Below are 27,680 nucleotides of genomic sequence, written 5' to 3'. Positions count from 1 at the left end.
GGCAGACCTCATAATTTGTTTTTCCCAAATTTAGTGAGTCTCCAAGGTAGGCTCCACAGTTAGAACCATCTAGGCAGACCTCATAATTTGTTTTTCCCAAATTTAGTGAGTCTCCAAGGTAGGCTCCACAGTTAGAACCATCTAGGCAGACCTCATAATTTGTTTTTCCCAAATTTAGTGAGTCTCCAAGGTAGGCTCCACAGTTAGAACCATCTAGGCAAACCTCATAATTTGTTTTTCCCAAATTTAGTGAGTCTCCAAGGTAGGCTCCACAGTTAGAACCATCTAGGCAGACCTCATAATTAGTTTTTCCCAAATTTAGTGAGTCTCCAAGGTAGGCTCCACAGTTAGAACCATCTAGGCAAACCTCATAATTTGTTTTTCCCAAATTTAGTGAGTCTCCAAGGTAGGCTCCACAGTTAGAACCATCTAGGCAGACCTCATAATTAGTTTTTCCCAAATTTAGTGAGTCTCCAAGGTAGGCTCCACAGTTAGAACCATCTAGGCAGACCTCATAATTTGTTTTTCCCAAATTTAGTGAGTCTCCAAGGTAGGCTCCACAGTTAGAACCATCTAGGCAGACCTCATAATTAGTTTTTCCCAAATTTAGTGAGTCTCCAAGGTAGGCTCCACAGTTAGAACCATCTAGGCAGACCTCATAATTTGTTTTTCCCAAATTTAGTGAGTCTCCAAGGTATAACTCTTTGGCTGGGTCATCAAGGTAGAACTCGTTCAGTGGGTTTTGTTTTGATAACTCACAATAAGTATCATCATGGTAGAACTCTTTTTCAGGATTTTGTGGATCTCCAAGGTATAACTCTTTGGCTGGGTCATCAAGGTAGAACTCGTTCTGTGGGTCTTGGTTGTTCAAAAGATCTTCAAACAAAAAAATAACTTTATCCCAAGTTGTGTTAAAAGTAGAATTTTCATTTCGTAGCTCAGATACAATTTCCTCCATCGACAAGAGGTTCGAGTCCAGTTCATCAATCTGAAGGTTGAGCGCTACACAGGTAGTAGGACTCCAAGGAATAGCAAAGTTATCCCATTCCATTTCGGCATAGGAGTCCATTCTCAAGTGAAGCAGAAAGCGTGTTTGAAAAAGCCTGTGTGGTCGGTGCCTTTTATAAGAAGGGCTGGGTGTGTGTCATTTCCTGTGGAAATTCCCTGGGCGTGTCTTAACTGGAAATGATGTGATGGAAATTCCCTGAAAATGATGTTATGTATTACCTGGAAATGATACAATGCTGAAGAGTTTATAAAGTGGGTGGGACTTAGCAAAAGTGGGCGGAGCTTAGCAAAAGTGGGCGGGGCATAGCAAAAAGTGGGCGTGGCTTAACAAAAAGTGGGCGGGGCTTAGTAAAAGGTGGGCGTGGCTTACCAAAAAGTGGGCGGGTTTTTCCAAAAAGTGGACGGAGCTTAACAAAAGGTGGGCAGAGCCTACCAAAAAGTGTGTGGCACTGGAGGCGCTCAAATAAGAACATTGAGGGAGGTTTACCATTTTATCTTAGCTCAGTTAAAATATCTTAATAAAGAACCAAACTCAATCATCTTTTTTGTTAATATATTAGATGGTGAAGAGAGTGGCAAGAGAATTAAATTATTTCCCACGCATAAACAAATATTTGTAGGGTCGTTGTTTGAGTGGGTTATATTCACCAGATGATATTAAGAGTAAAAGGTTAAAAGGTCCATAAGGTCAGAAGGATCACAGGTGTTTAAGTGGTCTAATGAATAAGGATAGCATGTCAAAAGGTTAGCAGGTTCGTAAAGAACAGGGTGAGAGAAATATAGGTGTTTAGGGGCAATGAGGGAGGGAAAGAATTAATATGGAAGTGAATGGGTCAAAGATTAATCTGCCAGATGATATGTAGAAGAAGGATGATAGGTCTATAAGAGAAAACAAATATTTGTAGTGTTTGAGTGGTCTAATGAACAACATTAAGGATAGGTACTACAGACAAAAGGTTTATAAAGATGAGGGTGGGAGAAATAGAGGTGTTTATGATTTTTGAAAAAGACAAGGGGGTAAATGACATTAGATAGGGATTTCCCATGTTAAACGGAGGTGTCCCAGAAGCAACATTATTACACTACTGTCCACCTACTAATTCCGGCAGCCAGGACGCCGAGGTTAACGTCCATCCGAGGGATGGCACACCCATTGATGAATCACCCTACCTGTGAAACACCTGGATGACAGTCTATGGCTGGGTCAGGATTCAAACCCAGGGCAGACAGCTTGGAGACGAGTGTGCGAATGTTTAAGCCATTTTGCCAGTTTTGTAAATAGTCAGTTCATTTTTCCTTCTTTTTTAGCAGTTAAGCAAACGAACTACAGAACAAAATGGGAATTCTCTGAAATATTGGAAGCATTATAATTATTCATTATGGAAATGCATCCAACAACATGTCATCGATGTCCGCAAATCGGAGGCATCGAACGTCACCATGATACATTATTTGCATCTTTTAGCACAAATAAATTATTTTACGTCTTCGTTTTAGAAAGCAAGTTTTAAAAAAGTGAACCAACCAGCAGAAGCTGTAAGCACGTATTTCCGGGAGCCGCTTACGTGCCTGACGTATTTCCGGGAGCCGCTTACGTGCCTGACGTATTTCCGGGAGCCGCTTACGTGCCTGACGTATTTCCGGGAGCCGCTTACGTGCCTGACGTATTTCCGGGATCCACTTACGTGACGTACTTCCGGATGTTAGCGGTGACGTGTACAAAGTGTGAAGGCTGTAAGTTTTCTCGCTGTGAGATCGAGTCCGCGTTCCAGTCATGGTACGTGGATCTTCCCGTAATCTTCTCGGCCACTGTATCCTGTGTTTTATAAGTATAACCCTTTTTATTTCACTTGTTTCATTTACATTTTCATTCTCTTAACGCTTTTAACTTAAGTGGCTGCGCGTCGCTGGTGCTTGAGTCTTATCCGAGCGTTTGCTTATTTTTATTTTCGTTAATTATTTAATGTCTTGTTTGGTAAAATTCACAAACCCCTAGGCCTAAGTTTCTCAAAATACATGTCAAGCTGAATGCTCGTAATGTATGAGGTGCCATTGGTATTACCAAGCGGCTTGTTAGCGCTTGCCAAGCTAGCCGTTCTTTAACGGTTTTGAATGGAGTCCTTGCTCGAATGCTCAAACCACTTGACGATCTCTCCACAACAAACTTGGTAAACGAACACACACCCAATGTTCTTGAGACCCGACCATAGATCGTCTGTATATATATATATATGTATATATATATGTATATATATATATATATATATATATATATATATATATATATATATATATATATATATATATATATATATATATACACACAGACGTCTGTATCGAATACAGACGTTATATGTTTCAAAACCATGAAACAAGAACTAATGGCAATGCATGTTAAGGATTTAAGCTTCCAAGGAACGACTGGGCAGGGGTGGTATACAGGGTTCGTTGTGTTTGTGGGGCTGAATATATTGGTGAGACAGGGATAACATTAAGACAACGTGTCGATGAGCACCGCAAGGCCTTCGAGTGCAACTTTCCAAAGATATCTGCCATTGCCAAACATGGTCTTAAGGCTGGCCATGTTCCCCTATGGGATAATGCCAGCATTTTGGGGGCAACCCCCAGTAAACGAAGAAAGAGGATTTTGGAGGCATGGCATGTGGAGGAGTCTGTTGTGTCGCTCGCAGAGGAGGTGTTGGACTTGCCACTAGCTTTTGGCCCTCTCATGCAGAAACGTACCAGGGAAACTGCGTCACCAAGCATATAAATTATTACCAATCGTGTTTATTTTTCATCGATTTATTTGAATTGTGCTACGTTTTGTTTGATTCAACGTGTGATTTAACGGTTGTTTTGATGTGACATCCCAAGGTGTGCTTTCAGTGGTGCAACGGTTTTGATGTACGGTTTAAATTTGAATGGCACAAGTTGTTCCAGAAGGGTATTGATTGGTGGTTCGGTGTCCCCACCCCATTTTTCCCTTATATAAGGGAGGGTATAGAGTTGTTTTACGTTACTCTTGAGAAAGGTCAGTGGATGCACGTTTATCCGTGTTGCTGATCGAAACGTCGAGCAGTTGTTTGTTTGCTCATTAAAGGTTGGAGAACTAAAAATGGATTAATTTTATATATATATATATATATATATATTATATATATACACATATATATTATATATATATATACACACACACACACACACATATATTTACACATATACCCCAAAGAGGAATGACCCTTCCTGGCACTCCCGTAGTGAGCGGGTGTACTAGTTTACTAAAGCTTAATTTACTGGTAAAAGACTGTCAGATTCCCCCAGGTCCTCTAATTCGAATGTCATTAACCTTGAAAAAGGTTAATTGTGTTGCACTCTTGGTTTCACTCAAAGACGAGGCTCTGGGCTACTTAAACCATCCACCGCGAAATGGTGGTGCAACATCGGGTGGCGGAGCTTCGCTTTGTCTAAAAAGAGTGCAAAATATCCTGGTTGGGAAACAAAATTTGTCATAAATATTATTCATGCATGTTCTCCCATCATTTCAAAAGTGAATATTGAGCTTTTCAAACGCAGCGTGTTTTCAGAACTTTCAAGACTGATAAAGACTCCAGAATACATCGCTAAAGTACCAAATTAGGAGATCGCAAAATCACCGAAAGAACTACTGTTCTATGTGTCTCACATGAAGAAATTTCTTGTACTGTGGGATAGCGAAGAGGCATTGTAAAAGTGTTACCTTCAAAGTGAAATTAGATGTTGTTGGTTTGAAATGGAGGCTGGTGAACATTGCTATTGCTGGATTATTAAGTTTGATGCGTACCATCTATAACTAGGATGGTACTCGGTAGAGCACATACCTCCACCAGGCTGAACAGTTTATGTTTTGTATCCCACTGATAGGTCGGATCTGCATCTGGACCTGAACAAAAATCTAATCGGCTTGTTCTTGTCGTCTAATGAACTCTTCCACCTAGTTGTGCCATAATCCGTCCATAACTTTTTGAGATATCATGCTAAATATCATTTTTGGCCTTGTCTCTGACTCAACGGTGAAGAATCGTTCAGGAAATGCTCGGACCCGGATCTGTATCCAGATCTTCACCATAATCTCACCATTTTTCCTTGTCTTACACTCACAATTTCATCCAAATCTGCCCACAACTTTTTGAGATTTCCTGCTGACAGACACGGGGTGAAAACATAACCTTCACCCACATTCAGTGGTGGGGGTAATTGGAGAGCTGCGATCGGAGATCGCTGATGGTTTCCGGTGTAGCCAACTCATAATATTTGGCAATTGGTAGCACTTGAAATTCTGCCTCATAATGAAAACAAAAGTATTTTTTCTTTTCCAAAAAGTGGGACACTATGGATACCAAGACTAAAAATATGATGCCTCCGTTGGGCCCCATAAAACGCCATCATTCATTGAAGGAGGGAAAAAAAGAGGTACTGCAAACTCCGACCGCTTTTGGAAGAGGTTTATTTTCACTTAAGTATGTCTGGTAATTGTCTTTTTTTTGTCATATGTATTTGTACTTGAATACAACAGTCATTAATCAACTAACGGATAAGATCATAGGTCAAAAGCGAAATCGATCCGTGAAGTGGTGATGTTAGGAATGCGTCCCCCGCGTGCTTATTCCATTAATTATTATGAGAAATTGCTTCGATTTACATCATTTCAATCGCCGCACTTTTCAGGAACACATTCCTGATGCAAGCCGGGGGTCTAACGGTACATACAAGTCAAGCAAACAAACACACAAACCCAAGAAGAAGAAGAATGTTTAACTCGCATTAACATTCTCTGTTTTAATTCATATTGAAATTCCTGTGTTTTATTACAACTCATTACAATTTCTTTTCACTTTTTATAATTATATTTCCTCTCTTGTGGTCTTCGTTACCATCATCCATTGCCGTCTGTAAACCACAAACAACTTGGAGGCTTGCACAGCTTGTCCCATCCCAAAATCCATGCACAATATGATGGTCCTCATATACGATTGATTAATATTTAACTGTGTTTATGGTGCAGCCTCAGCTCGGGCACCACAATGCCACAGCTTTGCCACCACGGCACCACTATAACACTGCTGCTGAAATTTTGGTCAGGTTTGAGTGGTAACCATTTGAGATGTTCCACCTCATCAGTTCCCAGTCTTGAACGGCACAAGCTGCCTCCTATTTAACAACCAGTTGTAGGAACATCACCATCGGTGTATCATTGATCCTGAACTGTGTTAGTCTCTCGCTTCATCGGGGAGAGAGTAGTTGCACGTCCTAATAGATGTTTCGTTAATACTACGAGTGTGCTTATTCTTTTCTTGTGATGTAGAATTGCCTTTCTGATTGACAATGTGCATTTTGGTTTTAAGATGTTGAAACTTTGTTTTTCTTTAAATACCAGCCAGGCCCAGCATCAAGTGCGACTTCTGTGGGTGCAGGCCGTTCTCCTGTAAAGTCTGGGGCTTCTCGTTCATCAGCAGGAGGAGGCCCTGTCCGACAACGGTATGCTCGATTATTTGAATCAGGGCATTTCTATTTCTACTTGGTAACGACTAGACTGCTGCCACACTTTTGTTCATTATAAACATGCCAGATTAACCTTTTGTGGACCCCGATCCTCCCACCAGCCCCTCATCGTAGACAGTATGGTGATGCCACACACCAGTAAATGACTGCAGTTCAGGAAAATAAAATATAAACTGCAACTGGACGATAAAATGATTATGTGGCACTTAAATATTGTTATGGCCACATGGTGGAGCGCTCCAAATCCCACGCCTCACCACTTTGACTGTCGTGGGTCAGATAACTCTGAACCCAATGAGTATAGAATGACCACACACCCCGTCCATCTACAACCCTCACCTCTGGCCGGATCTTCGCGCCCAGGATTGATTTACCGTGCTCGTGAAATAAACGAAGTAGATGGGGAACCATACTTGTGGCTGCATAGCAGCTGCCAATTGGCCGAGCGAACCAACGCTGCGTGTCGTCACTCTGTTATTAACTAATGGGCCGATTGGTTATTTGAGCTACTTTTCTTAGAAGTGCTATCTCAAACCAAACCAGAGCATGATGTGTCAAGACAATATAAAAACTTCCATGCACTTTGTTGCACAAAGCAATTTCAGGAAGGAACGGTGGGATAATTCAAAGAAGGGCAAAGCAAGCCCTATTTAATAATTTACAGCACTCGCACATTCCCCTTGCCCCCCGGGCTCGTTGTAGCATGCAATTAAATCGTATGATGTCAGTAGAAATTGCTGTACTTTAACATGAATTACAAGGATATTGTTAGACATTGCTAAAATTGAAATATAAAATGGCATTTGAACCTGAGTTTTGAGCCTCATGAGTAAGGATTCAGGTATGAAAGCTAAATATGCCAAACCAAGCTGTTAATCAGTATTTGTCTCTCATGCCTAACTCCAGGAAGCCTACTACAACTACTGCGGCGCGGACAACAGGAAGCACCTCTGGCGGAGTATGGCGTTTTTATACTGAAGACTCCCCCGGCCTAAAAGTGTTAGTACGATGCTGTCTGTGCTACCCATTCACCTTAATGGACAATTATTTGATCAGGAAACGGTGTGCCATGGCTATTATGTCTTGGTTGCATTAGCAGCTCGTGTCTAGTTTTTTGGGGGGGTGGGGGGGAGGTTTGTGCAATATATTTTTACAAGTCTCAATTATTGATCCAGCCTTTTCATGTAGAATGATGAGAATTCTGGAATGTTTAAATCCAGCTTCGATGGTGGTACATGAAGGGCGGGGGGCATGGAGTGGCTGGCGTTATGGCATGGACGTATGTGCTGGGGAGAGGCCATAGATTGAATGGGAAGTAGTGGATTGGTGGATATAAAGGTAGTTCAGCTGTGGAAAGGACAAGTCCAACGATAATTCAATTTAACACAGAATTGTAATGTACCACATGTGGAATTTTCAATATGTAAACCATACCAGAGGGAACTAAACCCATTTTTTGCATTTTGACCATGGGTTTTAAGAAAGCAAGTTTGGTCATCCATTGCAATCGGCTCATATGGAGTTGTCTAGAAAGATTGTGTCTTTTACTTAAATTGTGGCCCCAATGTGTGCATGAAATTAAGGAGTGGGTGGTTTTCAAGGTTGGGCCGGGGGAGGCCTGTAATCACGTGCATTCTCGGAATCCCCCTTTCGTGTAGAACGATATGTTTAATATGTTGGTGGTACCCAATTCATGTGTTCAAATTCCGGGTTTTTTGGGGGGGTTTTTAGTTGCTGTAACAGTTTTTGTCAGACAAACAATGGCTGTGGGGAGGAATGAGGGGTAGGGAAGGAGGCATGGAGTGGACAAGATGGATATTAGATACAGAAACACAAAGTTGAAAGAATTGCTAGCTAGAACTTTGTTTTCTCTCTAATGTTAACTATCATGCACATGTAATTTTGTGGTTAATTTTTGTTTGTGCAACCCTCTAGGATGTCTGGGTCATTCAAATGAGAGCAGAAGCATGTTGAAGATCGTAGTGGTTATAAACCATTCAAGATTGTCCGAGTTCCAATATACCACATTGCTTGTGTTTTTCAGTCAGTTTTGATGCATTGTGTGACGCAGTTGAGCGACGAGTTTGAACACACCCTTGAACTCGCGGTTTTCTAACACCACGTCGCCTGTTTGCTTTCAGGGGTCCCGTGCCGGTGCTCGTCATGAGCCTCTTGTTTATCGCCTCGGTGTTCCTGCTGCATATCTGGGGAAAATACACCCGGAACTCCTAAGCAGACATGTTGGGAACAAGGCAGGGATATGAGACCGACTATGAAATTGTCATTAGGGACAGGTGGCTATACGACTCGTACATTTTAATTTTGGCTGGCATATAGGATGTGTTGGCCAGTATGTAGACTATGCAGCAAGGGTGGGAATGAAGACCTCAAATGCATTGTTTGTTGTCCTAAAATTTAAAGCACCTGGGGGTACTTGTATTTAAGAAACCCATAGTTCATAGTTCTTTTAAGATCTAGTTTGGCGTTCGAGAGTGGAAAACCTTCAGCACGATAGATAAAGCAGCAATCAGATTATTGGACATATAATTTCTGAAGGAGCTATGTTTAAAAAAAACAAACAAAAAAAACAACTAATTTGTTGATTTAAAAGTTGACATCCAAGTAGTTTATGTCAAAATTAAAATCCTTTACACAGTTAATATATATCATCCTTGTCATCAGGGTTGTACTGCTTGCTTTCATCAAAACTAGTATGCTGATTAGAACTGCTTCCTTTGTAACTGTTTGACATACTGTCCCTGAACCCAACAACACTGATGCAAAGGCAAGAGGGGGAAATAGGGGGAAAATGCTCCATTTGTGGCATCTATGAAAGCCATTGTCCCTCAAATCTTGAAGAATCCTGAGTTGATTGTGGTTTTTCTGATGCTTTGTTATAATTTGCAAATGAGTGATGTGCCTCATTCGTTCCCCACTTGTAAACATTCCTGGTTAAACTGAGGCAGTGCTGTATTTTCGACATCTTGCATATTAAATCTAACGGCGTCTCATTTAGAGCTAGTTCTGCACCTGAATTCAAAATACAACTGTTTTGGAATTCTTGTTTACCTTTTTCTCAGTTTATATTTCAACAAATTCCACTCTGCCTACTCTCTCAAGTCTCTAATAAATTCGGTTTTGCATTCCAAGATTTTCTTGGGGGTGTTTATTTGAAAATGTACTGTCAACTCGTGAGTAAAGTGCACATTTAATTGTCTTTTTAGGATCCAGGTGTTATTTTGGTAATGCTCTTTCACAACTGAAATGTCATGTCATAATAATGATGAGACATTTTTGGTATTTAGGCCTTTAACTACCACCATAATACATGCATGATGTAGGTGTAAATCCTTTGAGTATCTCGTCACAAACCAGCCTTGGTTGCAGCGTCTGCTCTGAGTCTGGAACGTCGTCGGTTCAAACCCCAGCCGAGTATACCAACGACTCAAACAAATGGTACGTGCTGCTTCCTTGCTTTACATTCAGCATTTAATAGGGTAGAACAGACAAACAATGCTGAGAAGGCAATGGTAAACCATCTAGTGGAACCCTTGCCAAGAAACTGCTTTAGCAGCACCAACGCTCTGTAAAGAACATTGTACATCAAATCAAAATCTCATCACAAGTTAGTGGATGATATCCTAGTAACGCAGTGGCTTGTCTGTTGCAAATTTTGTGTTAACTACACTACCGGTCAAAAGTTTTAGAACACCTCAATTTTTCCAGTTTTTATTGAAATTTACACACTTTAATGTCCAGTGAATAACCTGAAATGGTACAAAGGTAAGCAGTAAACTGCACGTGGTTAAAAAAAAAGTTTAGTTTAGCAAAAACGGGAAAATAATGTAAATTACACAGTTGTATTGTAAAAAAAAAGACTTTCTTCAGGGAACAAGTAATGGGTAAACAACTTACAGCTGTTCTGCAGCAATGTAAGTAAATTAAGCCTTGAAAGTTGATGCAAACAATTCCTACTGGTGTCCCAAACTCTGCTGATTACTTGATTACAACCCCCCCCCCCCCCCCCCTGTATAAAAGCAGTATTGGAATAGACTGTTATTACACCCTCTGAAGCATTATTTGGACAATATTGCACTGCTGGAAGTAGTATATTGGAAACTAGAGGAAACTCTGACAGGAAGAGGTCTGGCAGACCCAAAGCCACAACAGAATCAGAAGACAAGTTGCTGAGAGTCAACAGGTTGCGTGATAGGCGGCTCATAGGACAACAGCTTCAAGCACAGCTTAACACTGGTCGAAGTAGGCAAGTCTCAGTTTCAACTGTGAAGAGAAGACTTCGAGCTGCAGGTTTGACAGGTCGAGTGGCAGTAAAAAAACATTGCTAAGATGGCAAAATAAGAAAAAGAGGCTTGCGTGGGCCATGAAGCACCGCCAGTGGACGACTGAAGACTGAAAGAAGGTCTTATGGACCGATGGATCAAAATTTGAAATCTTTGGTTCATCACGCAGGCTTTTTGTATGCCGTCGAGTAGGCGAAAGGATGGTTCCTCAGTGTGTGTCACCAACTGTCAAACATGGAGGAGGAAGCGTGATGGTCTGGGGCTCTTTTGCTGGATCCAGTCGGCGACTTGCACAGAGTGACTGGCACCCTGAAACAAAAGGGCTACCATAGCATTTTACAGCGCCATGCAATACCCTCTGGTATATGCCTAGTTGGTCAGGGGTTCATCCTGGGAGGCCATCCTGAGAACACCGCCACCGCCAGCGCCAGCGCCATATGGTGGCAAGATAATGACCCTAAACACACCTCCAGGCTATGTCAAAACTACCTTCGAGGAAAACAACAAGACGGTAGGCTTCAAATCATGGAATGGCCAGCACAGTCTCCAGACTCATCCACTCAACCCCATCGAGCTGGTTTGGGATGAACTGGACAGAAGAGTAAAAGCAAAGCAACCTACAAGTGCAACACATTTGTGGGAACTTCTGCAACAGTGTTGGGAAGAACTTCCCGAACAATATTTGATTTCCATTGTAGAAAGAATGCCACGAGTGTGTTCGGCGGTTATATCTGCAAAAGGTGGCTACTTTACCGAGTCAAAAGTTAAAATTAAATTTTGTTAAACAAAATGATTCTATGATTTCTTTTTTTATCTCCAATTGTTTATTTGTTCTATGCTTAATTTCAGAGTACATTGAGACATTAAATTGTGTAAATTTCAACAAAAACTGGAAAAATTGAGGTGTTCTAAAACTTTTGACCGGTAGTGTATCTGTACAGACTAAGTAAAGCCCCAACAGAGAGATGAAGCAAGTAGTTGCTTTCTATAGCAATTAAATGGTGACAATTTAAAGTCTTGCCAGTAAATTAAGGGCTCTTGAAGACCATCAAATCAGTTGACTGGCGTCAGCTTAGTTTTGATAAGCCTCCACTTGTTTGTGTGGCACTCAGGGTGTGTTTGATGGATGTTCCAACCGTGAGATAAAAGGATTTTCGAAAAAATAAAAGCATATGACATTGTTTTGTTTACTAGCAAAAAACCCATCCTTGCGGATTGGTTAATTTCCCAACTTTTGTCCGTGACATATTTTATGACATGTAATACCAGCATCCACCAGGTGGTGCTATACAATACACATTTACATGAAGAAATTTGGTGTCCTCTCACAGGAACCATGATTTTCTTAACTGCCCGAATCCAAAATGCCCCGAGTACAAGCACCAGCTTTCAACTCATGGGGTTCGGAGTGCATAGAAGTCAAACAAACATGTATACACTTCTTATATATAGTATACGATAACAAAAAGTAGCAAGTTTTTCATACATTGGTGCATAGTTGAGCTTGTATGTAAATCGTGTACGCAAGTCAGAGATTTGTAGACCAGTATGTACTTTAGTGTGAATTACAATTAGTAGACGATGGACAACTACATCAAATACGAGATTTGAGACTGGGTTCTGAGCATCATGAGCCGTGGGTTCAGATGAGGGTGCTCATGGTCCTCTCTCAAGGAGGTTGGTGGCAGGATTTGCACTCCGGCCACCATAAAAACACCTCATTCCATAGCACACACAGTGGTGTGTCAGGATGGTGCTGAGGAGTCGTCCAAGGACGCAGCGACGTGCTGATCCAGCGTACGCTCACGTGTATATATATATATATATATATATATATATATATATACTGTGTATATATATATATATATATATATATATATATATATATATATATATATATATATATATATATATATATATATATATATATATATATATATATATATATATATATATATATATATATAATATATATAAATACAGACTTAGCATTTAATATGGAATATTTTTTTTTTTCTTGACTTTGGTTTACTTTCTGAACTCGTTATATCAATCTTGTGAGTTTCTTTCATGCTTCGGTGATTTCTTTGTTAAAAGAACCATGTCACTGATTGTCTGTCGCAGCAAGAAGTCAATAACAGGATTATATCACAGGTGGCATGACAAAATGTACGGACAGGTACATTTGACGATTGGCTTCACAATCGGGTATATAAGGGTTGTTGCATTCTGTATTAGTGGAAAACAACTGCTGCACGTCTGCAAAAGTTATTGCCGCTTCCCCTGGAGATGGTCCATCAACTCGACAATGTTGTTTGTCATTTAGTGGTGGCTTTACGAAATTCCGGCATGAAACAGTGTGCTATTGCTTGGCAGTATGGCATCACTCAAGGTCAGGTGTCAAATATCCTGAAACAAAATGCTCAGAGGGGTGTCCCTACTCCAATACCGAGGCCAGGATGTCCCCGCAGAACCACAAGGAGGGATGATCGCCAGCTGCACCGGTTAGTCCGCAATGGCTGTACCAAGTCAGCTAATCGGCTTAGGGCTGAGTGGCAGCAACTGACAAATGTGCCTGTATCCAGAAGGCTAGTCAACCAACGACTGGTTCAAACAGGCTGGTGTGCCAGGCGTCCCCTGAGAAAAAAGCCACGTCTGACCAGACAACACCGCCAGCGCCGATTGCAGTGGGCCAGAGAGCACCGTCAATGGCAGCCAGGACACTGGAATCACGTGATCTTCAGTGACGAGTCTAAATTTCTGGTCTATCATCAAGATGGCCGCGTCCGAGTGCGCAGACAAGTGCATGAAGCCTACAACGAAGATTGTATAGTGCCAAGAGTCCAAGCTGGAGGTGGTGGGGTGACCGTTTGGGCTGCTTTTCATGCAGGGGGAAAAACTGACCTGGTTGTTCTGAATGGAAACCTGAACCAGTTCAAGCACAGGGCCATTCTGGAAGAAACATTGCTTCCATTTATTCGTGCAGCCTTACGAGGAAACTTTATTTTCCAAGATGACAATGCACGGCCTCATCGTGCTCGCATGATCCAACACTTTATTGCTGACCGTGTTGTAGAGCATATGGAGTGGCCTGCCATGTCCCTGGATATGAATCCGATAGAGAACCTGTGGGCAGAATTAACGCTTCAAATCGACAACTTGGACCAGCAGCCTGCCTCTGTGCGTGAATTGCAGCAGGCTATTGTAACTGCATGGCAAGCGATTCCTGTCCAAACCTTGGCAAATCTCGTGAACAGCATGCCTCAACGTGTACGTGCTCTCCTGAATGCTCGTGGGGGTTACACGAAGTACTGAACTGTAATTTTACTGTCCGTAATCCCAGTCGTAATTTAACTTTTGTTTTTGTTCAAAGAAATTTTGGCTAATGTGCAAAATAAAGAGATACTTCTGGAAAACGCAAAGAAGTTTAACACAGTACTGTCCGTGAATCGAGTTCGATATCTGTTTACATCACTTTCAAGGATCAATTTATTTGCTTTGAAATGTCAAATGTGGTTTTTGTTTCTTTTAAAGGTCACATTAACAAAATCTAGAATAATTTCAACTTAATTCCAACTTAATTTCAACATCTTAATTCCAATTTCTGTCTTCTACCGACAACCATTTCCGGCCTAGCTCCCCAGCAATGTCTGTGCTCTGTCCCCCAAATATTCCTACAGGTTGCACAAGATCTGCCAGCAACCCTGCCCTCTCTGCTCACCTTCACTCTCTCATTCCTCTTTTCCCCCACCTCTGGAACAAACTCCCTCACTCTCTTCAATTCCACTCCTCCCTCCAGGTCTTTAAAACAGCTGCTCACCACCATCTCTTATCTTCTCCCATCCAAAACCTTGATCTTTTCTACGCCCGTTAATTCACCCCAAATCCACTTTTTTGAAATACCAACTTTTTCCCGGAAGTCCGAGCAGTGTCCATATGTTTTATATCTCTCCCACCCCCCCCCGCCCCTCCTTACCATGCCTCCTCCCTCCCGCCTCACCATGCCTCCCCCCCCCCCCCCCGCCTTACCATGCCTCCTCCCCCCCACCCCTTACCATGCCTCCACCCCCCGTCCCTTACCATGCCTCCTCCCCCCCCCTTACCATGCCTCCTCCCCCCCCCTTACCATGCCTCCTCCCGTCCCCTTACCATGCCTCCTCCCCCCCCCCTTACCATGCCTCCTCCCCCCCCTTACCATGCCTCCTCCCCCCCCTTACCATGCCTCCTCCCGTCCCCTTACCATGCCTCCTCCCCCCCCCCCCCTTACCATGCCTCCTCCCCCCCCCCCCTTACCATGCCTCCTCCCCTACCCTTACCATGCCTCCTCTCCCCCCCCCTTACCATGCCTCCTCCCCCCCCCCCCCTTACCATGCCTCCTCCCCCCCCCCCCCCTTACCATGCCTCCTCCCCCCCCCACCTTACCATGCCTCTTCCCCCCAAGCGCTCTCCCTCCCTCAGATCTCCCGATGTCCCTGTTCTCTGCTGTTGTTTTTGTGTGCTTCCATCTCTCTCCCCATCTTGTCTCCCGCTCCCTTTTTTGTATGTTTTGTGTCCGTTGTTTTTTTTTGTGATTAATGTTAGCTTTTACACGAGCCTCGATCTTGTATACAAAAAAAAGTGATTCCTCACCATTGGGAGGTAGGACCAAAAACGATACATGGCATGATATCTCAAAAAGTAATGGATGGTGATTCCTGTGATTGATTTTGATTAAATGTGATTCTGTATTGTGATTTTCTGGTCGACTCTGAGATCCAAAACATAAACTGTTGAGCAGGCGGAGGCCGATGCTCTCGATCACGTGACGTTCTCTTTTAATTTGTTTTAAAAAGCAAAAGCTGAAAAAAACAGGTAATATTGTCAAATTATGTTGAACACCGGCCGATAATATTGAATACCTTTCCGAATCCTGTGCATTATTATCCGGAAAGCGATATTTAATATGTATATTTATCCGGTTGTACAGCATTAATTTTGTACGGCGTATGTCGGCCATGGTAGTATAGTTTGTGTTAGATACGCCTGTGCTGGTCGCGCTCGTTCAGACAATTTTTTTTATTTGAACTTCATGTAAAAATAGAGCGGTATCCTTGTTTATTCCGAATGCTTTGTCGTTTATAAATACAGTTGACCTGATAATAACGTTACATTTAAAGAAAGGAAGGAAGTAAGTTCTGCATTGCGTTTTGCTCACGGCGAATGATCACTCGGTCAGTTGGTGTAGTTGTAACTTTAAGTACATAATAGTCTTTCGGTGTTTTCTTATTGCTTGTAGTTTTTTGTGTCATTTTTGGTTAATAACACGTTTGTTTTTAATAGTTGCACCAAAACCCATATGTTATGCTTTACTTTAGAGTTGATGAAGAAAGGAGGAAGTTTTTATTTGGAGCAGTATTCCAGTTGTACAAGAGTGAAAGATAAACGTTAAACTTTAAAGGGCCTTTCATGTCAACATCAGCAGTCAGCATTTCCATCTCTTGTCCAGATTGTTTCGGCGAAATATACATCAAGACGGTCTGGTATAAATAACGCCTCGACGTCGACTGCGGTACAGTATATTTTATGTTTTAATTTCGGAAATCACTGATTATTTTTCGAGTATTGCCTTCACTCATTCTGTATCTAACAAGAATGGCCGCACTGTGGTCACAACCTGCGACAAAATCTGGTAACGGGCCCATTGGGAAACACGCTTAGTCTTATCCATGTCACCCTCCCCACGGTTATATCGGAACGAGCTGACGGATTGACCATTGTTTAACCCCAATATGGAGCCGTTCAAAAATAACGTTACGCCATTTTTTAAAAAGTAATTTGCATAACGTAATTCCTGATTATATAACGTAACACTTTGCGACCGTGCGCTTAATCCTTAAAATTATTACCTCCGCCACCAAAGGTGGATGAAGGTTATGTTTCCCCCCTGTAGTCTAGTAGGAAGACTAGGTCCCCCTGCACCCCCCGGAGATATACTTCTAATCAGTGTTTCTAGATTGGAAAAAATGTGTAGAAAATGACTAGCTATGGCCCCAAGCTGAAAAAATGTCCCACATACCATTTTTATGCAAATTACTGCTGCCATTATCAAAAAAACGATTTTTGACATATCTCAGCCAATATTGCAGATAATTGAAAAATGAAGGTGTCTAGACCCATGTTTTGAAGGGCATAGATCATGATAGAACTATTCATAACATGATTACATGTGTCTATGGTATACTAGTATGCATATTAATGCTGTAATTACAAAATAATCAGTTTTACAAATGATAAGGATACGTTAATACTGCAGATAACTTAACATGGTACATAAGGGGTCTAAACCCAGGTATTTTCAAGGTTAAATGTCAACAAGATGCTCCTGAGTCTTGCATAGGGGCGGGACATTGGCAGTAACATTGGTACCACTCAACTTTTCTTCCCACCATTGACTTTGTATTGCGAGAGATTTTCACTTGCTTATTTAAAGGTTTCTCACCCAGCCCACGTAAAATCTACCAACTCCTGCTGTTAACTCCCAAACATATTTTTTTATGTTATCCAATCACAGTGCAGAAATGACAGACTAGAGATCCAAATTAGTGCTGCTATAGCTGCCATTTTACATTTCCATCCATGTAACATGCGCGCTCGCGCGCTCGTATCAATTGGTAATGTCGCGCGCTCGTATCAATTGGTAACGTTGATGTTATTGAATACCTCAGTTGAAAGTTCAGTCTTCCATTCCATCTGTGTGTTGTTCTTGGTATTCATCCTCCAATCTAGCCAGGTAAGATGCTAACTATAATGTTACTCACACTCTTGACTTCAGTTTCTGCATGAAATCATAAACAGGCAGAATAACAGCTGAGCCAGCTAGCACCATGTTAGCTAACGTTAAAGCTAGCCTCATCTATGTACAGTATGTTCCTAATGTCGGTGTAACTTAAACTTTTGTTAATGCCAAACATGAGACATATCTGTTGACTTCTGTATATGAATTGAACCAGAAAGAGGCACGACAGCTGAGCTAGCTACAGTAACTTAGCACAATGTTTCATTGGCCTAGATAGCTAACGTTAGTGTGGAAGAATTTAGATGTTTTAGCTATTAGCACTTTTGATGCCACTAAACATGGTTTAGTCAGCTAAAAAGTACCCTAGTGTAGAACATGACTCAGAACCTCTGTTACCTCACTGAAAACTCAGAGCCTCCTTTCACAGGCACTTTTAACATCATTCGTGATTTCTTATTTGTCATTTAACAGTGATGGTAGACATCGACAGCAAGCATGCCCAAAAGAAAACGGAGTGTAGAACCTGCAGCCCAAAGCTCTCCTCCTACATGCATCCTTCATGTACCATCCATGTCTGATCATGGGGATTTCACGCCCCTCCGTAAAATTAAAGGATCTGCTTCAGAAAAACTGCAACTGCTTCAAAAGATCCGGGATAGACGTCTCAACCAACCGCATGACTCCCCATGTCGTATGCAATCAGTATGTGATCAGATCCCGGCAACTCTTCCTGATGACCTAGAAAGAGTAGGATATCACAGCAAGTGTTATAAGCATTTTGTCCGCCACTTTCATCGTCTGGGAGATGATACAGAACCAGGGCCATCAACCTCATCATGGCATCACTCTCCTCGTAAACCAGGAGGTTCTGCTGAACCCATCTTCCCGCCAGAGTGTATATTTTGTGAGAAAGTTGAGACCAAAGATGCTCATCGCAATACTGAGAGGCCTACAACCTTCCCATCCTTTAAAAACAAAGAAAATGCATGGGAGCAAATCGAAACACGGGCTGAGAAAATGGGTCTCTATCGACTCCATCGAAAGGTGAAAAACAAAGACCTCTTTGCATGTGAGGCCAAACACCATCCGTCATGTTTTAAAGCTTTCCGCACAGCATTCTACAACTATGAGCGTGCGATTCACAGAGCCGAAGCACCAAAGGAGCAGGCTTGCATGTCAGCCGCCCATGAAAAGGCATTCAACTCAGTACTGGAACACATTCAAACCCAGGTCATCCAGCAGAATAAAGTTCTACAGCTTTCTTCCTTGCGCTTGCTCTATGTCGAGGAACTGAAACTGAATGGATATGAGAACTCAAATTATCGGTCAGAGAAACTACTGAAACGCCTACAGAATGACCCAATCAAGGAGCATATCCACTTCACGAAGGTTGATCATGACAAATGTGATGTCATTTCTTTCTGGCTTGTGCACAGCTCAAACATAACAGTTTCCAATGCTCTCGCACGAGCATTCACACTCGGAAGCACAAACAAGAACCAAAATGTTGCCCTCCAACTTCACCAGGGTATTCTACAGGCTTTCAGAGAGTGTAAAGACCAACCATGGCCACCAACGATGAAAGTGGCGGACAAAGTGCTTATAACACTTGCTGTGATATCCTACTCTTTCTAGGTCATCAGGAAGAGTTGCCGGGATCTGATCACATACTGATTGCATACGACATGGGGAGTCATGCGGTTGGTTGAGACGTCTATCCCGGATCTTTTGAAGCAGTTGCAGTTTTTCTGAAGCAGATCCTTTAATTTTACGGAGGGGCGTGAAATCCCCATGATCAGACATGGATGGTACATGAAGGATGCATGTAGGAGGAGAGCTTTGGGCTGCAGGTTCTCCACTCCGTTTTCTTTTGGGCATGCTTGCTGTCGATGTCTACCATCACTGTTAAATGACAAATAAGAAATCACGAATGATGTTAAAAGTGCCTGTGAAAGGAGGCTCTGAGTTTTCAGTGAGGTAACAGAGGTTCTGAGTCATGTTCTACACTAGGGTACTTTTTAGCTGACTAAACCATGTTTAGTGGCATCAAAAGTGCTAATAGCTAAAACATCTAAATTCTTCCACACTAACGTTAGCTATCTAGGCCAATGAAACATTGTGCTAAGTTACTGTAGCTAGCTCAGCTGTCGTGCCTCTTTCTGGTTCAATTCATATACAGAAGTCAACAGATATGTCTCATGTTTGGCATTAACAAAAGTTTAAGTTACACCGACATTAGGAACATACTGTACATAGATGAGGCTAGCTTTAACGTTAGCTAACATGGTGCTAGCTGGCTCAGCTGTTATTCTGCCTGTTTATGATTTCATGCAGAAACTGAAGTCAAGAGTGTGAGTAACATTATAGTTAGCATCTTACCTGGCTAGATTGGAGGATGAATACCAAGAACAACACACAGATGGAATGGAAGACTGAACTTTCAACTGAGGTATTCAATAACATCAACGTTACCAATTGATACGAGCGCGCGACATTACCAATTGATACGAGCGCGCGAGCGCGCATGTTACATGGATGGAAATGTAAAATGGCAGCTATAGCAGCACTAATTTGGATCTCTAGTCTGTCATTTCTGCACTGTGATTGGATAACATAAAAAAATATGTTTGGGAGTTAACAGCAGGAGTTGGTAGATTTTACGTGGGCTGGGTGAGAAACCTTTAAATAAGCAAGTGAAAATCTCTCGCAATACAAAGTCAATGGTGGGAAGAAAAGTTGAGTGGTACCAATGTTACTGCCAATGTCCCGCCCCTATGCAAGACTCAGGAGCATCTTGTTGACATTTAACCTTGAAAATACCTGGGTTTAGACCCCTTATGTACCATGTTAAGTTATCTGCAGTATTAACGTATCCTTATCATTTGTAAAACTGATTATTTTGTAATTACAGCATTAATATGCATACTAGTATACCATAGACACATGTAATCATGTTATGAATAGTTCTATCATGATCTATGCCCTTCAAAACATGGGTCTAGACACCTTCATTTTTCAATTATCTGCAATATTGGCTGAGATATGTCAAAAATCGTTTTTTTGATAATGGCAGCAGTAATTTGCATAAAAATGGTATGTGGGACATTTTTTCAGCTTGGGGCCATAGCTAGTCATTTTCTACACATTTTTTCCAATCTAGAAACACTGATTAGAAGTATATCTCCGGGGGGTGCAGGGGGACCTAGTCTTCCTACTAGACTACTGTGTATGTTTGTTTGTGAACAAGATTTCTCAAAAAGTTGTGGACGGATTCAGGTGAAATTTGGCAGAGAGGTAGCGTATGTGACAAGGACGAAATTATTAGATTTTGGTGAAGGTCCGAACCCGGATCCGGCTACTAGAATTTTTATAAGTGATTCTTCACCATTGGGAGGTAGGGACATTTAAAACGATACATAGCGGGATATCTCAAAAAGTTGAGGACGGATTTGGACGAAACTTGTTGGACAGGTTGTTGTTGTTGTTGGACAGGACAGGTTGGACAGGTGTGACAAAGAAGAATCGATTCAATTTTGGTGAAGATCCGGATCCGGAGCCAAATAGTAGAATTTTTAAAAGCAATTCTTCACCATTGAGTGATATGGCCAACCAGGTGGAGGTATGCTCTCTACTGAGTGCCGTTCTAGTTCGATATATGATTAGATTTTTTGGGGTCCCTCATCATTAATAACACTCGACCCAAATCAAGGCAATGGAAGTCTGACACAACAAACCCAGGCAGCGTATAATCAGCAGACGCCTACAGGCCTAATGTGTTACGCCCGCCAGAAAACCAAGATGGCAGCCAAATCATTTCATCTTGGTGCAATGATGGGTGTAGTCCAGCAGCTGTCTGACCAATGGGTCCACATTTCAAAAACACCCCCAAGAAGAACCACAACAACAGCAATGCGAAGCTCTTGTCGACCTGCACCACGTCGCAGGCAAAAATTTAAAAAAATCCTGCGACCTTGCAGTGCGTTGCAATGTCCATCCTTGTCCACGTCCTGCAATCGATAACCTAATTAGTCTGATCTATTATCCTCCCAGCTGCCTTGTTGTCGCAATCGGAATGGACAGGACAGGTCAGGACAAATTATTTCTAAAATGTATTTAGCAAAGCACGCATTTACAAATAAGTCAATTCACAAGCATGTAGTTACAAAGAGCAACTTACAAGGTAAATATACATTCCCCTTATCCCTTATGTGAATATATCCACCTGACATTAGATGCCTTAGACAGTCACTCATATCATTGGCACCAATATCACCCCAACAATGGAAGGAGAGATATAATAAGAAGAGAAAGATATTCCTTCACACCCTGCACTAACTCGGTTGAGCTGATGCTCCCGGGAAACTCTTGCACAATTGTCCCTCCTGTCCTGTGGTCCTCCTCGCTCCATGTCAGCCTCGCTGCATGTGTCGCCGAACCGCCGTGTCTCCCCGTGCTCCTGGGAATAGTGGTGTTTGCAGCACGGTCTCGCTGCAGGTTTTGTTGGGAACACTAGGGCAACGACGAGGTGAATTATTTGAAGCGGAGCGAAAGGTCAAAGTCACGAAGGCGAGAGGAGTCGGAAGGGAAGCGAGAAAAAGCACTGCAAGAAGAATGGCAAGATGCAAGAAGCAAGAAGAAGAAATGCAAGAAGAATGGCTTCTACGGCTTGTAGAAGGGAAGTTGTGTTTGCGCTGTGAGGTGTGAGAAATTGCTTTAGATTAGATTGTAGAAGTAGGAAAATAATATGTATTCAGCACCTCTCTATCCACTCGCAACTCATCTGCTTACAGGAACACAGCATACTTAACGAATCAAAATACGACAAATGAACTAAGAGTTGTACTATGAGTGTATACCTGGTGTTCGCCTAACGGTTAGGGTGGCGGGCTTGGGGTCCTCAGGTCCTGATTTTGAATCCTGTTGAATTAACGCCAGGTGGGGTTGACTCAGCCCGTTATCCTTCCGAGGTCGACAAAATGAGTACCAGATAACTGGTTATGGAGAGGCATTGCATCAGCGGCAGACGCGCACACAGAAAAATGATGCAACCAGCAGCCACCCACCACTATGAGTATGAGTGTCTCTTACCCCCTATAAGCTAGAACCGTCACGATATTGTGTGACTAAGAAAGCTCCAAGTGCCATCAACCTCTGCCATTCAGAGAACAGTAACGCAGTAGCGGTAATGAATGAGTTGCATACTTTGCAGGTCATGTTTTATATTCATATTCATCTCTTGGTGTTTTGTTTAATGGCATTCCAAACTATAAAATGAGTATCTTGATTGGACTACCACAAGAAAAGAAGACAACAGGTACCTTTTTATTTTGCATGTACATCTCATAGTTTTATTGTAAGAGAAATTGAGCTCGTGATGTTGAGGCAAGTCTTTTATGAGAATTGATTTATCTGGATTTATCTGGAATTATCTGGATTTATTTTATGAGAATTGATTTATCTGGAATTGATTTGTTTGAAGTGAGCAGAAACATGCAGGACACTACCAACGTTTTATCGCTTCGACGTCTCGACCCTGTTGTGAACAAGTTCATCAAGGTGGCCATTCCCACGGACCTCGAACGACTGGATCAGCACCGGATGAACATGGAGAAGGTGCCGTGAGTATCAAAAGACAGAAAAGAGTCGAAGTTAAATGTGTTTGGTTGTATGATTTGTTGGGCATTAGGGAGTTAAGTTTTACTTTGTAAAAAGAGGAGTAATGGATTCGTTTTTTGAATTGAGGATTTTATAATTAAGAAATGGCAACTTCTGTGATTGTCAGCTTATGAAGAGGCCTGGTAGGATAGCTCGGAGGTAGCATGTCTACTTTAGGTTAAATTCCCAACCGAACGATTTCCAGGTGTTTTTGCAAGCAGAGAGATTGTTGCCTCAGCGTGTGCCATCTGTTGGTTGCGATGTTATCCTGGGAACCTGTCTGCTGGAATTGCCTGGTGGACGTTAAAGATCCCATGGTATTTCTTATAAGGGTCGGTGCTTGTTTCCCAGAGCCATGGCTAAATTCCAAATTGTCATGTCACGTGCGACTTCGGCATCGTCACCGTAATCATGTGCAGGTGTTGCTGCCAAAATATTTACACACCAATTCTGGCAGTGACGACAATTGTGTATTTAGTTGTAACAAACTATTTTCAAGGGAGAAAGTTGTGCTAATCCAAGAGACAGTATTTCTCTAACAAGCTGCAGTTACAGTTTACAATGTTGTTTTCATATTTCTTATTACCTCTGCCACCAAAGGGTGGATGGAGGTTATGTTTTCACCCCTGTCTGTCTGTCTGTTTGTCCGTTTGTGAACAGGATATCTCAAGAAGTTGTATACGGATACGGACGAAATTTGGCAGAGATGTAGCGTATTTGACAAGGACGAAATGATTAGATTTTGGTGAAGATCCGGATTCGGCTTGTAGAATTTTATTAAGTGATTCTTCACCATTGGGACAGAGGGCCAAAAACGATACATAGCAGGATATCTCAAAAAGTTGTGGATGGATTTGGACGAAACTTGGTGGACCAGTTCCGGTTGTGTGTGTGTGACAAGGAAGAATCGATTCAAATTTATTGAAGATCCGGATCCGGCTTGTATAATTTTTTCAGTGATTCTTCACCATTGGGAAATAGGTCCAAAAACGATACAAAGCAAGATATCTCAAAAAAGTTGTGGACAGATGATTTTGATTAAATGTGATTCTGTATTGTGATTTTCTGGTCTACTCTGGGATCCAAAACGTAAACTGTTCACCTGGTGGAGGTATGCTCTCTACTGAGTGCCGTTCTCGTTTGCAATTGCAAATGATGAAATTCTTTTGTTTAAATTCCCATTTTTGCAGTCCAGACAGCTGCAGGATTGGAAGAGTGTTAATCGTGAACAAATCAACGCCAGCCGCACTGTGCAGGTGTGTCTCTGTTTTCCTCTTTGTAATTATTTTATTCTTTTTTCTGTTTTTGCTTGCATGTCAAGCATGAGATTAGATGGGCATTACAAAAACAATACGTGTAATGACACAGTGGCAAAAATAAAGAACATTTTCCATCACACTCTGGTAATACTCACACAGGTCAGCTTCCAAAGCTAGTTAAATAATGGTACTCAGTTGTTGAAGTTACTTTCAATGTTTTGTAGTTATGATTTATAACCATGACTAGCAGAAGTACCCGGCATTGCCGGGCAGGGGAGGGGAGGGGAGGAGGAAGAGGAGGGGAGGGGGGGAGAGGGGGGGAGGGGAGAAGAGGGGGGGGAAGTACCCGGCATTCCATGTATAAACGTGAGGGAGAAGAGGGGGGAGGGGGAGGGGAGGGGGGGGGGAGAAGAGGGGGGGGGAAGTACCCGGCATTCTATGTATAAACGTGAGGGAGAAGAGGGGGGAGGGGGAGGGGAGGAGAGGGGGGGAGCGGGAGGGATGGGAGAGGAGAGGGGTGGGAGGGGGGGGGGAGGGGAGAAGGGGAGGGGAGAAGGGGAGGGGAGGATGGAGGGGGGAAGGGGGAGGGAAGGGGAGGGCCAGTCAACAATGACGTTGCAGTTCTCATGGTCGGAGAGCAGCACAACAATCGCGACATCGTCCTGAATCTTCGCAACAGCACGAAGCGGATTTTGGAGACTCACCGATCCTGTGACGCCCTCCAGTACCAGCGTTGCCGGGTGGGGGAAGGGAGACCCGTACATTCCCAACCCGTGCATTCGCCCTCTCGACTCAAGCTCACTCGGACAAAAGCCTCGCACAAATTACACCGTGAAGGCCCAATGGCCATGTCTATGCCACAAATCAAGTACGTGAGCGAGTCGGGCGCACTGAATTGAAAATATAGAGAATGCTCATACTCCGTGAAAAGTGAAGCCAACTGGCGGCGGGGATGGAATAACTCACATTATTTCAACCTGAGAGGTGTTTCACCTCGCTCCGGTGGATTTACCTGCCGATGCGCTTATTACTTGGATTTGTCCCAATGGAGCAAGGTGATTAAGAGGTCAAAGGATACCAGAGTCAACGACTCTGAAGTTCAGCTACATCTTAGCTCAGCCACAGCTAAATACAACACAAACTATACATGAATAGGCTAACAACGGCACGTTAACTTTTTTTTTCTTTTTTTTTTTTACTTTACTTTAAACACATCGCAGACTCATGCGGCACACTCAATTGATTGTGCTTATTCGGAACATCACGTGATCGCTCTGAGCGAATCAGCGCGCTGCTCTGCCACCGGTCAGAATCCGTGTATAATATTCCTCGCTGAAGAAAAGTCTATGTGAAACATGCTACTATCTATGCTAAATCATGCTAAATCATGCTAAAATCTATGCTACTTGCTGTGAGTTTATGGCGGCAAGGAACATCACGTGATCGCGTCACGAACATCATTCGTGATCACGTCATCACGTGATCGTGATCGTCATCAATGAGCGCGAATGAGCGAATCAGCGCGCTGCTCTGCCACCGATTCAGATTCCGTGTATAATATTCCTCGCTGAAAAAAAATATGGATCTAAAGATGAAAGAAAAAAAAACCTTTGTGGTGTGAATGGCAATGTTCCTCGCTGAAATGTGAAAAAACGCAATCGCTTTTCGCTCTGAAATACGTGCGAACGCGTAACTGAGTTAATGGCGGCAAGGAACATCACGTGATCGCTCTGAGCGAATCAGCGCGCTGCTCTGCCACCGGTCAGATTCCGTGCATAATATTCCTCGCTGAAATGCGCTGAGGTAAAAATATGGTAAAAAAATATTATGAAATATTTTTTTTTAGGTCGGCCATGTTCTTCCCAGGCTCAATGGTCATGTCTGTGCCAAATATCAAGTACGTGAGCCTCTCCGTTTAGGAGTCTATCGGTAACATTACACACACACACACACACACACACACACACACACACACACACACACACACACACACAAACTGTGTTTTATATATACTAGGGCATGCCCGTACTATATCTATATCTAAAATTATATCCCCCCCTCTATTTACATGCAATGGTTTGGTCCAAAGCGAACGGCTTGCGAGTACGGTGACAATCCCCCCCCTCTATTTACATGCAATGGTTTGGTCCAAAGCGAACGGCTTCCGGAGTTTGGTAAAGAAATCGCCATCGCGTGCACAAACGCGCAGGAAAGCGAATGAATCGCAAATTCGGTTTTATTAGTTTTAAAACATAGTTTAACGCCAACATAGTTTGCAAACGTGAAATAAATGAATACGCTCTCAAATGTGCCATCCGAGGCAGAGTGTGTCCGCCACGTTCGGCACACGCGATCGTTCGCTGCTCTCTGATTGGTTGAATCGTTTTTTGGACATAGCTCGGTAAGTAATTGTCCGATTAATATGAAACCTTGAAAAGGCACATCCTCGGGTCCCCAGCAATATACCTGGCAAGTTAAAAGTATATCGGACCCGTGGTTGTCGAGAAACAGCGGTCACAGACAAACAGACGTACAAACGTACAAACGTACAGACAGAGATTACTGGAATTATAGATAGATAGATAATAATGAAAGAAAAATGTGATTACAATTTTTTTACTCAAGCCTTTTGAGATTAAATATTTGATAGTTTTTGCCATTGTTGTTTCTCTTCTTCTTCTTTTTCCTATTCTTATTCTTTCTCTATCATGCTGACAGCAACTCAAGCACAATTTGAGAGAACTCGAAAGCCTACGGATACGACTGAGAGCCGTTGATCAGCCCACTTTTGACGACCGTGTGAGACCGACTCAGGACAGAGCTGCGGCAGTTGTCCAGGACTTCTTGGGCCTTCACAAAGCTATGCAACGAGCACCTGGCTGCCCCAAGCTGGAAAACTCTGAGGACACAATGTTGAAATCTGACAAAACCGATGTTGTTATTGATGATGGTAAGACTTTTCAAATGTTGCAAATTTCAAATGTGTGTGGGTCATGTGACATCTAGGTATCACCGACACAGTGAAAGGAAAATGGGATGAGTGGAACTAATGAAGGGATGTGGGGTGGGGTTTGGGAATAAAAGCATAATATGTAATAATCCTGGGTGTAAATAAGTAACTTTTAAAACGAATTATCAGCTTTG

The 27,680-nt window shown here is 42.5% G+C and overlaps 3 protein-coding genes across 14 annotated transcripts in view; 2 read left to right on the top strand and 1 right to left on the bottom strand.

Annotated features, from left to right (window-relative positions):
- Positions 1-2,609, bottom strand: part of LMLN (leishmanolysin like peptidase) — a 64,248-nt gene extending 61,639 nt beyond the window's left edge. Inside the window, exon 1 of the mRNA XM_068126460.2 lies at positions 2,534-2,609. The gene's annotated coding sequence lies outside the window, so the exon portion shown is untranslated. The remainder of the gene's footprint in view (positions 1-2,533) is intronic.
- Positions 2,610-2,658: 49 nt separating this feature from the next.
- Positions 2,659-9,695, top strand: SEC61B (SEC61 translocon subunit beta). 2 transcript variants are annotated; one of them, XM_068126470.2, is made up of 4 exons: positions 2,659-2,785; positions 6,422-6,522; positions 7,453-7,545; positions 8,688-9,695. In XM_068126470.2, the coding sequence occupies exons 1-4, from the start codon at positions 2,783-2,785 to the stop codon at positions 8,776-8,778; spliced, it is 288 nt and encodes a 95-aa protein (XP_067982571.1). In that variant the 5' UTR covers positions 2,659-2,782; the 3' UTR covers positions 8,779-9,695. The 2 variants fall into 2 exon arrangements, with proteins under 2 accessions (XP_067982571.1, XP_078642038.1); XM_078785912.1 differs by having other exon boundaries at positions 2,700-2,785; positions 6,426-6,522.
- A 6,166-nt stretch (positions 9,696-15,861) lies between these two features.
- LOC137433956 (syntaxin-17) overlaps positions 15,862-27,680 on the top strand; it is a 28,497-nt gene continuing 16,678 nt past the window's right edge. Inside the window, exons 1-5 of one of the 11 annotated variants that reach the window (XM_078785907.1) lie at positions 15,862-16,014; positions 16,202-16,395; positions 23,102-23,235; positions 24,468-24,533; positions 27,255-27,486. In XM_078785907.1, coding sequence (XP_078642033.1) covers positions 23,113-23,235; positions 24,468-24,533; positions 27,255-27,486 — 421 coding nt within the window. In that variant the 5' untranslated portion in view covers positions 15,862-16,014; positions 16,202-16,395; positions 23,102-23,112. Of the gene's footprint in view, positions 16,396-22,993; positions 23,241-24,467; positions 24,534-27,254; positions 27,487-27,680 lie in introns of those variants that run through there. The other 10 variants (XM_078785908.1, XM_078785906.1, XM_078785909.1 and 7 more) reach the window with 10 other exon arrangements.

The sequence above is a fragment of the Myxine glutinosa genome, chromosome 10 (assembly GCF_964187855.1).
Source record: "Myxine glutinosa chromosome 10, kmMyxGlut1.1, whole genome shotgun sequence".
Classification (NCBI taxonomy): Eukaryota; Metazoa; Chordata; class Myxini; order Myxiniformes; family Myxinidae; genus Myxine; species Myxine glutinosa.
This window is presented reverse-complemented; position numbering and strand designations above follow the sequence as displayed.

Excerpts from the sequence above, each read along its gene's own strand:
- SEC61B (XM_068126470.2), top strand. Across the intron at positions 6,523-7,452 it reads GGAGGCCCTGTCCGACAACG|GAAGCCTACTACAACTACTG; the intron begins GTATGCTCGATT and ends GCCTAACTCCAG. Across the intron at positions 7,546-8,687 it reads GACTCCCCCGGCCTAAAAGT|GGGTCCCGTGCCGGTGCTCG; the intron begins GTTAGTACGATG and ends GTTTGCTTTCAG.